General features: G+C 45.6%; 1 protein-coding gene across 2 annotated transcripts in view; it reads right to left on the bottom strand.

Annotated features, from left to right (window-relative positions):
• The window catches only part of FAM227A (family with sequence similarity 227 member A), a 69,117-nt gene that overhangs the window by 2,298 nt on the left and 52,435 nt on the right, over positions 1–14,384 (bottom strand). For both annotated transcript variants that reach the window (XM_010389244.2, XM_010389245.2), the window contains 3 exons: positions 14,184–14,341; positions 11,452–11,604; positions 3,650–3,750 (listed from right to left, as the gene is read on the bottom strand). In XM_010389244.2, coding sequence (XP_010387546.2) covers positions 3,650–3,750; positions 11,452–11,604; positions 14,184–14,341 — 412 coding nt within the window. The remainder of the gene's footprint in view (positions 1–3,649; positions 3,751–11,451; positions 11,605–14,183; positions 14,342–14,384) is intronic.

The raw sequence follows: 14,384 nt of genomic DNA, 5'->3' as shown, positions 1-14,384 counted from the left end.
CTAACATGATTATGCACATTTATGACAAACCCACAGATAACAGCACACTCAATGGTTAAAGACTGAAAGCCTTTCCCTAAGACCAGGGACAGGACAAAATGCCTCCTCTCACTGCTAGTATTCCACTTTGTATCAGAAGCTCTAGACAGATAATTAGGCAAGAAATAAAAGGCATCCAAATTGCAAGTGAAGAAGTAAAACTATGTCTACAGACAGCATGATTTTATACGTAGAAAATGCCAACACAGCAAGACCCTGTCTCTACAAAGAAATTTTAGCTAGGCGTGGTGGCTCATGCCTGTAATCCCAGGACTTTGGGAGGCTGAGGTGGGTGGATCACCTGAGGTCAGGAGTTTGAAACTAGCCTGGTCAACATGGTGAAACCCTGTCTCTACTAAAAATGCAAAGATTAGCCGGATGTGGTGGTGCATGTCTGTAGTCCCAGCTACTCAGGAGGCTGAGGCAGGAGAATCATTTGAACCTGGGAGGCAGAGGTTGCAGTGAGCCAAGATCGCGCCATTGCACTCCAGTCTGGGTGACAGAGTGACTCTGTCTCAAAAAAAAAAAGGGCTGGGTGCTGTGGCTCACGCCTGTAATCCTGACACTTTGGGAGATCGAGATAGGTGGATCACGAGGTCAGGAGATCAAGACCATCCTGGCTAACACAGTGAAACTCCGTCTCTACTAAAAATACAAAAAAATTAGCCAGGCGTGGTAGCAGGCACCTGTAGTCCCAGCTACTCAGGAAACTGAGGCAGGAGAATGGCGTGAACCCGGGAGGCGGAGGTTGCAGTGAGCCGAGATCACGCCACTGCACTCCAGCCTGGGCGACAGAGCAAGACTCCATCTCAAAAAAAAAAAAAAGAGAAAAGAAAAAAAGAAAAAAGATGTTATAGGTTTAATTATATTCCCCAAAAGACATGTTAAGGTTGTAAACCCCAATACCCATGAATAACACCTTTTTTGGAAATAGTCTTTGTAGATGTAATCAAGTTCAATGAAGACATTAGCGTGGGCCTTTATCCAATATGACTGCTGTCTTTAGAAGAATAGATGCAGACAGACATGAAGAAGGCCAGGTGATGACAGAGGCAGAGATTGGAGTGAGGCATCTACAAGCCAAGGACAGCCATGGACTGCTGGCAATCGCACGAAGCTAGGGAGAGGCAAAGGAAGACTACCCTGAACCCCTCAGAGGAAGCATGGCCCTGCTGACACTTTGACTTTGGAGTTTGGCCTCCAGAACTGTGAGAAAATACATTTATGTTGTTTGAAAAAGAAAAGAAATATATATACAGATGCCAAGAGGCGAATAAAGAAAGATAAGAACATTAGAGGATCAATCCAGGAGGTCTGACAGTTGACTATCATAGTTCCAGAAATAGCAAAGAAAATGAAGGGAATTTTCAAAGAAATAATACAAGCAAAAATCTCAGAATTGGAGGATGCCCTCTGGACTGAGAGCACTCCTGACCTCAGTGACACATATTAAGAAAAGGACTCATACCAAGGTATATCATTGGGAAACTTCAGGATACTAAGAATGAAGACAATATCCTAAAAGTTCCCACAGGGGGAAAAACAGTGACCCACAAAGCCATAGGAATCAGAATAGCATGAGACTTCTCAACAGCAAAAGTAGGACGCAGGAAAAATTTTCCAAAATTCTGTAGAATATTGACTTTTAACTTAGAATTTTATTCCCAGCAAAACATTTGCCAAATATTAATCAAGAACAAATACATTTTTTCATATCTGTAATCCCAGCACTTTGGGAGGCCAAGGCCAGAGGATCACTTGAGTTCAGGAGTTGCAGACCAGCCTGGGCAAAACAGCAAGATCTCATTTCTTAAATAATTTTTGAAAAATAGAACAGAGGGCTGGGCGCGGTGGCTCACACCTGTAATCCCAGCACTTTGGGAGGCCGAGGTGGGCGGATCACCTGAGGTCAAGAGTTTGAGACTAGCCTGGCAAACATGGTGAAACCTCGTCTCTGCTAGAAAAAAAAAAAAAAAAAGGCCGGGCGCGGTGGCTCAAGCCTGTAATCCCAGCACTTTGGGAGGCCGAGACGGGTGGATCACGAGGTCAGGAGATCGAGACCATCCTGGCTAACACGGTGAAACCCCATCTCTACTAAAAAAAATACAAAAAGCTAGCTGGGCGAGGTGGCGGGCGCCTGTAGTCCCAGCTACTCGGGAGGCTGAGGCAGGAGAATGGCGTAAACCCAGGAGGCGGAGCTTGCAGTGAGCTGAGATCCGGCCACCGCGCTCCAGCCGGGGCGACAGAGCGAGACTCCGTCTCAAAAAAAAAAAAAAAAAAAAAAAAAAAAAAAAAAAAAAAGAAAGAAAAAAAATTAGCTGGGCATGGTGGCACGCACCTTTAGTCCCAGCTACTGGGGGAGGCTGAGGCAGGAGAATTGCCTGAACCCAGGAGAAGGAGGTTGCAGTAAGCCAAGATCGTGCCACTGCACTATACAGCCTGGGTGACAGAAGAAGACTCCATCTCAAAAAAAAAAAAAAAAAAAAAAAGACGTTTTGGACATGCAAAGACTCAAATAATTTCCCATATGCCTTTTTTGTTGGGAACTACTAGAAGATGTACTCCAGCAAAGTGAACATGGCTTTTTAGATCAGGACTATGAGACAGACTTGGGCTGTCCATGGCCCTGAGGCAGAGGCAGCTTGAAAAAGAAGTCAGCTCACAGAAGGGAAAAGGATCAAGAGACAGAGAGAGAAAGAGCCTGAAAATATCAAGCTCTTAGGTTTGATATGCCTGCAGATGACCTGTCATGGCCTTCCCAGTTATTTAAGCTGCTACATTCTCCTTCCATTTAAGCTAGTTTGAGCTGGCTTCCTGGCACATGCAACCAAGGAGCTCTGTCTCATACAGTTCATAAAGTACATAGGCCAATGCTTGGTACAGACGAAGTACAAAATCATTAATAGCCCTTACTACCACCAACAATAACACTAAAACTAAAATGAGAGTGGTGTGAGTAATACATAAAAGTGAACTTTTTTTTGAGACGGAGTCTAGTTCTGTCTCCAGGATGGAGTGCAGTGGTGTGATCTTGGTTCACTGCAACCTCCGCCTCCCGGGTTCAAGCAATTCTCCTGCCTCAGCCTCCCAAGTAGCTGGGATTACAGGCACGCTTAGCTAATTTTTGTATTTTTAGTAGAGGTGGGGTTTCACCATGTTGGCCAGGATGGTCTCCATCTCTTGACCTCATGATTTGCCCACCTCGGCCTCCCAAAGTAGTGGGATTACAGGTGTGAGCCACAGTGCCTGGCCATAAGTGAACTTTTATATGCTCTTTCCTGTGTTTTAAGAATTTTCCAGCCTGGGCAACATAGTGAGACCCCCATGTCTACAAAAATAAAAAATGAGCCGGGTGTGGTGGCACACACCTGTGGTCCCAGCTACTCAGGAGGCTGAAATGGGAGATTTGCTTGAGCCTGGGAGGTGGGGCTGCAGTGAGCTATGATGGCACCACTGCAGTCAGCCTTGAGGAGATAGTGAGACTCTGTCTCAAAAAAATAAAAATAAAATAATTCTTATTCTTACACTGTTCACACTTCTACATTTCCCATGGTTTTTGTTCGAACAAACCGTAAAAGAAACTCAATTTCTCTCTGGAGACTTCCCTTCATTTTTTTGTCAGGTGATTCCTCATTGAAGGCTGAAGGTGGGACGAACATGTGGTTTGCCTTTTTTTTATCTGATGCTTTTTGATCAATATTCTTCATTTCTCTGAGGAGAAAACACAGAGACATATAGAAAAAGGCTGGAGGAATTAACATGTCCTCAATGTTCTGTATGTCCTGTAAACTGATAGATCTGCGTGACCATTTACAAACCATGTATTGAAGTATAATGTAGAAACTAGGAGTGCACAGATTCTAAGTGTGCAGCTCATGACATTTTCATGTACTGAACACGTCCATGTAACCAGCACTCAGATTGAGAAAGAGAACGCTGCCAGCTCCTTAGAAGCCACCTCACATCCCTGCTCAGTCACTATCCTACTTCCTTAAGAGTAACCCTGCCTGGATGTCTAGCAGCACAGGTGTGTTTTAAGGCACCGTTTTTATCTATAGACAAAACTTTGAGAATCACTTTATTAATATAAGGCATGATGAGCTTCTCAACAATATCTTTTCTTTTTTTTTTTTTGAGATGGAGTCTCACTCTGTCGCCCAGGCTGGAGTGCAGTGGCACGATCCTGGCTCACTGCAATCTCTACCTCCCAGGTTCAAGAGATTCTCCTGCCTCAGCCTCCTGAGTAGCTGGAACTACAGGCGCCTGCCACCACGCCCGGTTAATTTTTTGCATTTTTAGTAGAGACGGGGTTTCACAGTGTTAGCCAGGATGGTCTCAATCTCCTGACCTCATGATCCACCCACCTCAGCCTCCCCAAGTGCTGGGATTACAGGTGTGAGCTACCGTGCTCAGCAATAATATCTTAAACAACTAAAAGTTGGTATATTTAGCAATGCAACTTCTAACACACAGTTACAAACTTCCTCCTGGCAAAAGAATCTTTACTATGATAATTCACCTAGTAAGAATTTATTTATTCAACAAGGAGATCCTTCATTTCTGAAATGTATAAGCTGTAAACTTAACCCTGGATATTCTATGTGAATTTAATGTTAACTTTAAACTAGTTCTGAACTTTAAAACGTTCTGGCCATGGAATGGAAGGGTTATTTGCAACTTCCAGAAGAAATACATGTCTTTGAACTCATCTTCCTTTGAACTGGATGAAATGTGGACCTGGTGGCTGGAACTTGAGCAGCCGTTTTTTACCATGAAGCTAAATCATGAGCTGAAGCTAGTGGAGCAATATGATAAAAGATCTTGGCCGGGCACAGTGGCTCACGCCTGTAATCCCAGCACTTTGGGAGGCCGAGGTGGGTGGATCACGAGGTCAGGAGATGGAGACCATCCTGGCAAGCATTGTGAAACCACGTCTCTATTAAAAATACAAAAAAATTATCCAGGCGTGGTGGCGGGCGCCTGTAGTCCCAGCTACTCAGGAGGCTGAGGCAGGAGAATGGCATGAACCTGGTGGGTGGAGCTTGCAGTGAGCCGAGATTGTGCTACTGCACTCCAGCCTGGGCGACAGAGTGAGACTCCATCTCAAATTAAAAAAAAGACCCTGTCACTATGAACTTTCTATTTTATTTTATTTATTTATTTATTTATTTATTTATTTATTTATTTATTTATTGAGATGGAGTCTTGCTCTGTGCCCCAGGCGAGAGTGCAGTGGTGCGATCTCGGCTCACTGCAAGCTCCGCCCCCCAGGTTCACGCCATTCTCCTGCCTCAGCCTCCTGAGTAGCTGGGACTACAGGCACCCGCCACCACGCCCGGCTAGATTTTTGTATCTTTTAGTAGAGACGGGGTTTCACGGTGTTAGCCAGGATGGTCTCGATCTCCTGACCTCGTGATCCGCCCGCCTCGGCCTCCCAAAGTGCTGGGATTACAGGCTTGAGCCACCGCGCCCGGCCTATGAACTTTCATATCTACTGGAGTCCTTGCAAATGAGAGAAAATACATTGTAATAAATTTTAGCCACTGTTTGAGTTTTTCTGTCATTCTAAGCCAAACATAATTATAACTGATACAATTACCTACCTATGGGCCTAGTTCTGAGAAAAGTCTTTACAGACCTTAATTTATTTGATCAATAAAACCCTACAAAGTAGGAAATACTATCAAATGACTGAAGTGCAACAAAACAACTGAGGATCAGTGAGCTGTGTGCAAATAACCCTTCCATCTTTTATTCCATGGCTAGAACTTAGCCCCATACCAGGACCTACCTGTGGCCTTAAAAAGGCAAAAATAGTTTAATAGTCCATGGTAACAGAACCAGTAAGTAAAAATACCTGTATTCCAACCTTAGCCTCGGCCATTCCATGGATCCTGCCATCAAGGCTTGTTACAACTATTGGGAGAGACAGATATGTAAGTAATCATAATGCCTGGTGCCCAGAAGGTGCTGAAAATATCTGTTGGGACAATGAACTATAGAATAAATGAAGCATAATGGGCCGGGCACGGTGGCTCATGCCTACAATCCCAGCACTTTGGGAGGCCGAGGTGGGCGGATCACAAGGTCAGGAGATCGAGACCCTCCTGGCTAACATGGTGAAACCCCATCTCTACTAAAAATACAAAAAAATTAGCCAGGCATGGTGGTGGGTGCCTGTAGTCCCAGCTACTTGGGAGGCTGAGGCAGGAGAATGGCGTGAACCCGGGAAGCAGAGCTTGCAGTGAGCCGAGATCGCACCACTGCACTCCAGCCTGGGCGACAGAGCAAGACTCCATCTCTTAAAAAAAAAAAAAAAAAGAATAAATAAAGCATAGTGAACAACAGTTACAGAGGCAGAAGCAAAGAGCCCCAAAGAGCAGTCCCTGTGTCTTCTCCCTTCTCCATCCTGATGCTCTCCTCCCTCACCTACATGTTCAATCTCTCCCCCTTCACACAGGCTTGGGTCTTCTACCTTATGTTTATTTACTTATTTATTTATTTATTTATTTAGAGACAGGGTCTCACTCTGTCATCCAGACTGGATTGCACTGGCGTGCTCTCGGCTCACCGCAACTTCTGCCTCCCAGGCTCAAGCGATTCTCCTGACTCAGCATCCCAAGTAGCTGGGATTACAGGTATGTGCCGCTACCGCCCAGCTATTTTTTGTATTTTTAGTAGAGCCGGGGTTTCACCATGTTGGCCCGGCTGGTCTCAAACTCCTGACCTCAAATGATCCACCCGCCTCGGCCTCCCAAAGTGCTGGGATTACAGGCGTGAGCCACCGTGCCCAGCCTTCTACCTTATGTTTAAATAGCCCGTTACTTGACATCTGATCTTGCCTTTTTGATGCAGAATTTTATTCCTTCTGCTTCCTAGGAATCCCACCCACCCATGGGGACTTACATCTTCCCCTACATGTCCCAGGCTCTGCCTTCCTACTTTAGCCTTGTTGACACTGCCCTCTACCAAGTCGCCTACCTGTCTCTGCCCCACGTTTTGGAGTCTGGCCACCACACTGCTGCTTGCTGCTTCCCTACTGTCCTTTGTCCCCTTGGCTTTATGGTCAGTGTATCTACATGTATGGACTCTCCTCCTTCCCTTCTGGTCACTCCTACCCTTATAGAATATTCTGTCCTCCCTGACGTATGTGATTGCCCTCCAAGGTTCTGTCCTCAACCTCAGCTTCCACATCTGTAAAATGGGAATAAGTAAATAATTGTACCACTTTAAACACACTGTCTTATAACCTAAATTTTGGTCCAATAATATGTTGTGACCATCTTTCCTTGTAAAATAAAAATACAGGAACATTTTTCTTGGCTGCAGATTATGGAGGTATGACAGTTTATTTAACCAATCATCTTTTGATGAACATTAATGCTGAACTGCATTCCTGTGGTGGTGGTGGTGGTGGTGATGTTTAACAGGGTTTTGTGAATGTGTGTGGTCTGTGTCCCATAATATTTTATAAATAACCCAATTGTGGCTGGGTGCAGTGGCTCATGCCTATAATCCCAGCACTTTGAGGTCAAGAGGTCGAGACCATCCTGGCCAACATCTCTACTAAAAATACAAAATTAAAAGGCCAGGCATGGTGGCTCACACCTGTAATCCCAGCACTTTGGGAGGCCCAGGCAGGCAGATCATGAGGTCAGGAGATTGAGACCATCCTGGCTAACACGGTGAAACCCCGTCTCTACTAAAAATATAAAAAATTAGCCGGGCGTGGTGGCAGGCGCCTGTAGTCCCAGCTACTCGGGAGGCTGAGGCAGAAGAATGGCGTGAACCTGGGAGGTGGAGGTTGCAGTGAACCAAGATCGTGCCACTGCACTCCAGCCTGGGCGACAGAGCAAAGATTCTGTCTCAAAAAAAAAAAAAAAAAAAAAAAAAAAAATTAGCCGGACATGGTGGCATGCACCTGTAATCCTAGATACTTGGGAGGCTGAGGCAAGAGAATCACTTGAACCCGGGGGCAGACGTTGCAGTGAGCTGAGATCGCACCACCACACTCCAGTCTGGCAACAGAGCGAGACTCCATCTCAAAAAATATATAAAAATAAAAATAAAACTCGGCCGGGCGCGGTGGCTCAAGTCTGTAATCCCAGCACTTTGGGAGGCCAGACGGGTGGATCACGAGGTCAGGAGATCAAGACCATCCTGGTTAACCCGGTGAAACCCCGTCTCTACTAAAAAACACAAAAAACTAGCCGGGCGAGGTGGCGGGCGCCTGTGGTCCCAGCTGCTCAGGAGGCTGAGGCAGGAGAATGGCGTAAACCCGGCAGGCAGAGCTTGCAGTGAGCTGAGATCCGGCCACTACACTCCAGGCTGGGCGACAGAGCGAGACTCTGTCTCAAAAGAAAATAAAAAATAAAAATAAAAATAAAACTCAATTGTATTACATTGCATAACAAAATATTTATCTACATGTTCATATTTTTCTGTCCCTCTTATTATGAGAGACATGGATAGCTGTCTAGCCAATAGCAATTCCCTCTTTCTCGTTTGTAAACTGAATCCCATTTTGTTTTGGACAACAGAGTGCCCAGTTCTATGGAAGGTCTGGTCCAGTCACGGAAATCTCACCCTCCTTGGCCAGGTATTTCCCATGCTTCCCTTGCAGACAGGGTGGCTACATAAAAGACTTATAGGGCCATGCAGGAAAGACATGAGAGACACAAAGTAGGATAAAAGAAAGTGAGCTATTCTCTATGGAAAAATGCCAGCTAATAAATGTAGAAGAAATGGCAGAAGTAGAAAAATCACCATTTTGCAACCTTAAATGTAATAGTTAATCAGGCAAAGATCATTGATGAATGCTAAAACCACTGTGTGAAAGATATTGGGGAAGCACATTCACACAGTCTGGGAGAATCACATCATTTATTCCTGACGAATTAGAAAGACATACATGTGCTCTTGGCCGGGCGCGGTGGCTCAAGCCTGTAATCCCAGCACTTTGGGAGGCCGAGACGGGCGGATCACGAGGTCAGGAGATCGAGACCATCCTGGCTAACAGGGTGAAACCCCGTCTCTACTAAAAAAAAATATACAAAAAATTAGCCGGGCGTGGTGGCAGGCGCCTGTAGTCCCAGCTACTCGGGAGGCTGAGGCGAGATAATGGCGTAAACCCGGGAGGCGGAGCTTGCAGTGAGCTGAGATCCGGCCACTGCACTCCAGCCCGGGCGACAGAGCGAGACTCCGTCTCAAAAAAAAAAAAAAAAAAAAAAAAAAAAAAAAAAGACATACATATGCTCTTACAATGCAGAGATCTGGCAGAGACCAGTTTAACCAAGTGTTTAAATTTAGCATCACCAGTAGCGGGGCAACCTGACATGATATGCCTCCTAATGGGATGCAATGTAAATATACAACATCAGGCTGGGCACCGGTGGCTCACTCCTGTAATCCCAGCGCTTTGGGAGTCCAAGGCAGGCGGATCATGAGGTCAGGAGATCAACACCATCCTGGCTAACATGGTGAAACCCCGTCTCTACTAAAAATACAAAAAATTAGCTGGGTGTGGTGGTGGGCATCTGTAGTCCCAGCTACTCAGGAGGCTGAGGCAGGAGAATGGCGTGAACCTGCGGGGGTGGAACTTGCAGTGAGCGGAGATTGTGCCATTGCACTCCAGCCTGGGAGACAGAGCAAGACTCCGTCTCAAAAAAAAAGAAAAAAAAAAAAAATATATATATATATACACACACACACACATACATACATCATCTGTGAAAGATTCTGAGCAAAAGGATTTAACTTGAATCTAATCAAACCTCTAGCACAGACCTAATGTCCAGTGTTTAGGAATAGGCTATATTGGAATAAGTTCAATGATACTTTGAAGAAATATCAGAAAAACCCAGAGGGTGGCTTGAGCTTTTCAAAAAAGCCCATGTCGTAAAAAATAGTTAATAAAAGGCGGAGGCAGGATACTGTTATAGATTCAAAGATCCCAAAGAGATAAAACTAAATATAATTTCTGGCTAGGCACGGTGGCTCACGCCTATAATCTCAACAGTTTGGGAGGCTGAGGCGGGGGCAGATCACCTGAGGTCAGGAGTTTGAGACCAGCCTGGCAATATGGCAAATCCCCTTGTCTACTAAAAACACAAAAATTAGCCAGGCATGGTGGTGCACACCTATAGTCCCAGCTACTCGGGAGGCTGAGGTGGGAGGATTGCTTGAGCCCAGAAGGCAGAGGCTGCAGTAAGCCAAGATCACACCACTGCACTCCAGCCTGGGTGACAGACTGAGACTCTGTCTCAAAAAAACAAAAAACAAAATATAGTTCGTGATTCTTGAGTGGATCCTGGAGCAGCAGGTAAAGCCAAAAAAGACACATTGAGTTAGGCACAGTGGCTCATGTCTGTAATCCCAGCACTCCAGAGGAGGTTAGGGCAGGAGGATCACTTGAACCCAGGAGTTCGAAGCTGCAGGGGGCTGTAATTGAGCTGCTGCACTCCAGCCTGGGTGACTGAGTAAGACCCTGTCTCTAAAAATAAAAATACAGTTTGGGGACAATTGGGGAAATTTGAATTTGGATTAGATATTAGAGAGAGAAAGCAAATGGGGCGAAATGTGAATACTTGGTAAATGCCTGATGGCACATGCTTGTTTAGTGTACTATCAACTTTCTGAAAGGTTTTTCTAAGTAAAATAAAAATTTTGAAAAAGGCAGAAGACAGAGGAAAATGTCCATAATATGCTGCAAAGTGGGAAAAAATAGTTGTAAAAAACAGACCGACAGTATGACTTTACTACTTTATTTAGTGATACAGATATATGGGCCCAGAAAAGAAAGACCGGAAGGATTTACAGGAAAATGTTGGCGCTGTGTATCTCTTGGTACTTTTATGTGGTTTTCCGGATCCTTTGTTTGCTTTCATTGAACACATAATGTTTTTGTAGTTAGAAAAAAAAAATAACGCCTGTAATCCCAGCACTTTGGGAGGCCGAGACGGGTGGATCGCGAGGTCAGGAGATCGAGACCAACCTAGCTAACACGGCGAAACCCCGTCTCTACTAAAAAATACAAAAAACTAGCCGGGCGAGTTGGCGGGCGCCTGTAGTCCCAGCTACTCGGGAGGCTGAGGCAGGAGAATGGCGTGAACCCGGGAGGCGGAGCTTGCAGTGAGCTGAGATCCGGCCACTGCACTCCAGCCTGGGCGACAGAGCGAGACTCCGTCTCAAAAAAAAAAAAAAAGAAAAAAAAGAAAAAAAAATAACAACAAAAAAAGTTCTGGTCTCTGTTATTAGGAGTTTATATTCTGACCACAAGAAAGCTGATTATGCTTATGATAGTTACAGGAAACCCCCCCGCCCCCACCAACCCATTTAAAAATGATGATGATGACGATGTGCTGCAAAAGATGAGTGCTGGAGCAATGGCATTCCCCAAAGCCCCTTCCATACCTGGAGAAATTGTCTTGCAGTTCCTTTAGATGCTTGTCAAAATAATTCCATTCACTCCAGTGACGCTGGTACAACTGATTGAGGTTGTCTTTCCGCTTCTTCATGCTGCACAGGGTCTCGCTGATGACATCAGTATATGTTGGGGTGCAGTCAGTGGCTTCTGCTGTCAAGGAAATCCCCGTACTGTCGAACTGCGTTGACGCTGCATTATTAGTGGCATGAGCGCAGTGCATGGGGAGGAGAGGCATGGAGGACAGAGCAGGGAAAACGCCCTGCATTTCTGGATAAGATACTTGAAATCTGAGCAGGAAATGACTCTCCTGTTCTTTGACCATGGCCTGCTTTGGAGGGAAGAGGCTATCCTATCTGTGGCCAGGCATTCTCTACTTAGGAATAAAGCCCTTCTCTGCCCCTGTGGATGGAAGGCAGGGCTAAGGAATACTTTTTTAGACTGTCATCTGAAATTCTTACTCTATTATCACAGCGGTGAATAGGAAGGGCTTCCAGCTTTCCTTTTCTCTCAGCCCAAGGCCTCATTCTCCATCTCGTTTGTATATAAAAACATTCTTGGCCAGGAGCAGTGGCTTACACCTGTAATCCCAGCACTTTGGGAGGCCGAGGCGGGCGGATCACAAGGTCAGGAAATCAAGACCATCCTGGCTAACACAGTGAAACCCTGTCTCTACTAAAAAATAGAAAAAATTAGCCGGGCATGGTGGTGGGCACCTGTAGTCCCAGCTACTTGGGAGGCTGAGGCAGGAGAATGGTGTGAACCCAGGAGGCGGAGCTTGCAGTGAGCTGAGATCGCATCACTGTACTCCAGCCTGGGTGACAGAGTGAGACTCCATCTCAAAAAAAAAAAAAAAAAAAATAGCTGGGCATGGTGGCACATGCCTGTAATCCCAGCTACTCGGGAGGCTGAGGCAGGAGAATCGCTTGAACCCAGGAAGCAGACGTTGCAGTGAGCCGAAATTGCGCCACTGCACTCCAGCCTGGGCAACACAGCGAGACTCTGTCCCAAAAAAAAAAAAAAAAATTCTCCCTCTGCTCTGCCCTCCTTCCACCCCTTCTTGATTGGTTAGAATCTCAGCTACACTTGCCACAAGCTGTGGGACCTCAGACAAGATAGCAGTCATCCTCTGTGCCTCCATTTCCATATCTGTAAAACAGAGATAATAATGCCCACTTTAGATGATGTGAATCATAATCATGGTAGTTATTTATGTAGTACCAGCTGTATGCCATTTAATCCTCATCACAACACAGTTTGGTATAACTATCCAAATTTTAGGAATGAGTAGATAAAGATACTGAGCTTGGAGGTCGAGCTGTGCACATAAGATCTTAAAGCCAGTGGTTGCTAAACTGGGACTCAAATCTAAGGCTGTGTATCCCAACCCAGATTCCTTCCACTACACTAAACTGTCTTTAGAGAACAATGAAGTGATGTTTGGGAAAACATGTTGCAAGAAATAAAACACTATGAAATGTGAGTTTTTGTTACTACTCTCTCCCTATAGAACATGTAAATAAGTTTGTGGACATGGAGTTCTATGCAGCAGAAGATGCAAAGTTCTCCCTAGTTCATTATGAAACTCCTCCTGTTGGGGAGCTCAATGTAGACGTGGATCATCCCAGCCCCTGTTATCTGCCAGGCACTAGCCTTTATCTCTGTTGTGTCTGTAATCTGCATAGTAGCCCTATGAGGCAGGTACTCTTATCCCTATTTTATAGGTGAAAAAAATGACGCACAGAGAGAAGCTGGAACTTATCTCAAATCACTCGGTTTGCAGTAGAGTTGGTTCCTGAGTCCAGGTCTATTTGAACCAATAGACCAGTTTGATTCCAACTAGAACCCGTGTTCTCTGACTCCTATGGTAAGCTGCTAAGACTCAGGACACCAACATATGCCACACTTATTTTCCTTTTTCTTTTCTTTTTTTGGAGATGGAGTTTCGCTCTTGCTGCCCAGGCTGGAGTGCAATGGCGCAATCTAGGGTCACTGCAAGCTCTGCCTCCTGGGTTCAAGCGATCCTCCTGCCTCAGCCTCCCAAGCAGCTGGGATTATAGGCATGCACCACCAGGCCCAGCTAATTTTTTTTGTATTTTTAGTAGAGACGGGGTTTCATCGTGTTAGCCAGGCTGGTCTCAAACTCCTTACCTCAGATGATCCGCTCATCTTGGCTCTCACAGTGCTGGGATTACAGGCGTGAGCCACCACACCTGGCCAACCGCACCTATTTTCTTGAGATCTGAGCTTTCTATTCGATCTTTAGCATAAATGGCAACAGGGCCAGGGATTTGCTGATGGGTCTAAGGCAGGAGTGTGTCTGAGGAAGGTGTTAGATGAAACATACATGTGGACAACAAAATTCCTGGTCAGTACATACTCTGGGGTCTACGAGTGTCTGGGAAGCATTACTTGGTTTCAACGTATGTTAGAATACTGAGTTAGCACATTCATTCTGGTAGGTGGAAAAGAGATTTTGCACACAAGGAAATTTGACACACCCCAGGGTCTCACGGCCAGTTCACAAGGCTGGCTCTAGATTTGGAACTAAGATGAGCACGATTCTGACCCTGAGGCTCGTACCACTGGCCACCTCTGGCGAGTACACGTGGTGTGCCAGGCGCTGTGCTAAGGCCTGGGTGCCATTCCCTGACCTTTGCTTCTGGGAAGAGGACACGGGGGCCTGGAGCAGTGCGCACCCTGACCACAGTGACAAGGATATGGGGTGCTCATGGTCTTTTCCCTTCTGACTATCAACACATTCTTGCCATGCTGCTGCAGACTGACGTAGTTCTGGAGAAAGTACACAATCAGAGGGCTCTTCCCATAAATGTTGAAGAGGTTTGAAGTCAGCTCAGGGCTTTTGCAGGCAGCACATGACTGAGGATGGAAGAAAAAGGAAAAATGAAGGATAATGTTATTT

The sequence above is a fragment of the Rhinopithecus roxellana genome, chromosome 13 (genome assembly GCF_007565055.1).
Source record: "Rhinopithecus roxellana isolate Shanxi Qingling chromosome 13, ASM756505v1, whole genome shotgun sequence".
Classification (NCBI taxonomy): domain Eukaryota; kingdom Metazoa; phylum Chordata; class Mammalia; order Primates; family Cercopithecidae; genus Rhinopithecus; species Rhinopithecus roxellana.
Note: the sequence above shows the minus strand (reverse complement) of the source record. Positions and strands in the feature narration are given on the sequence as shown.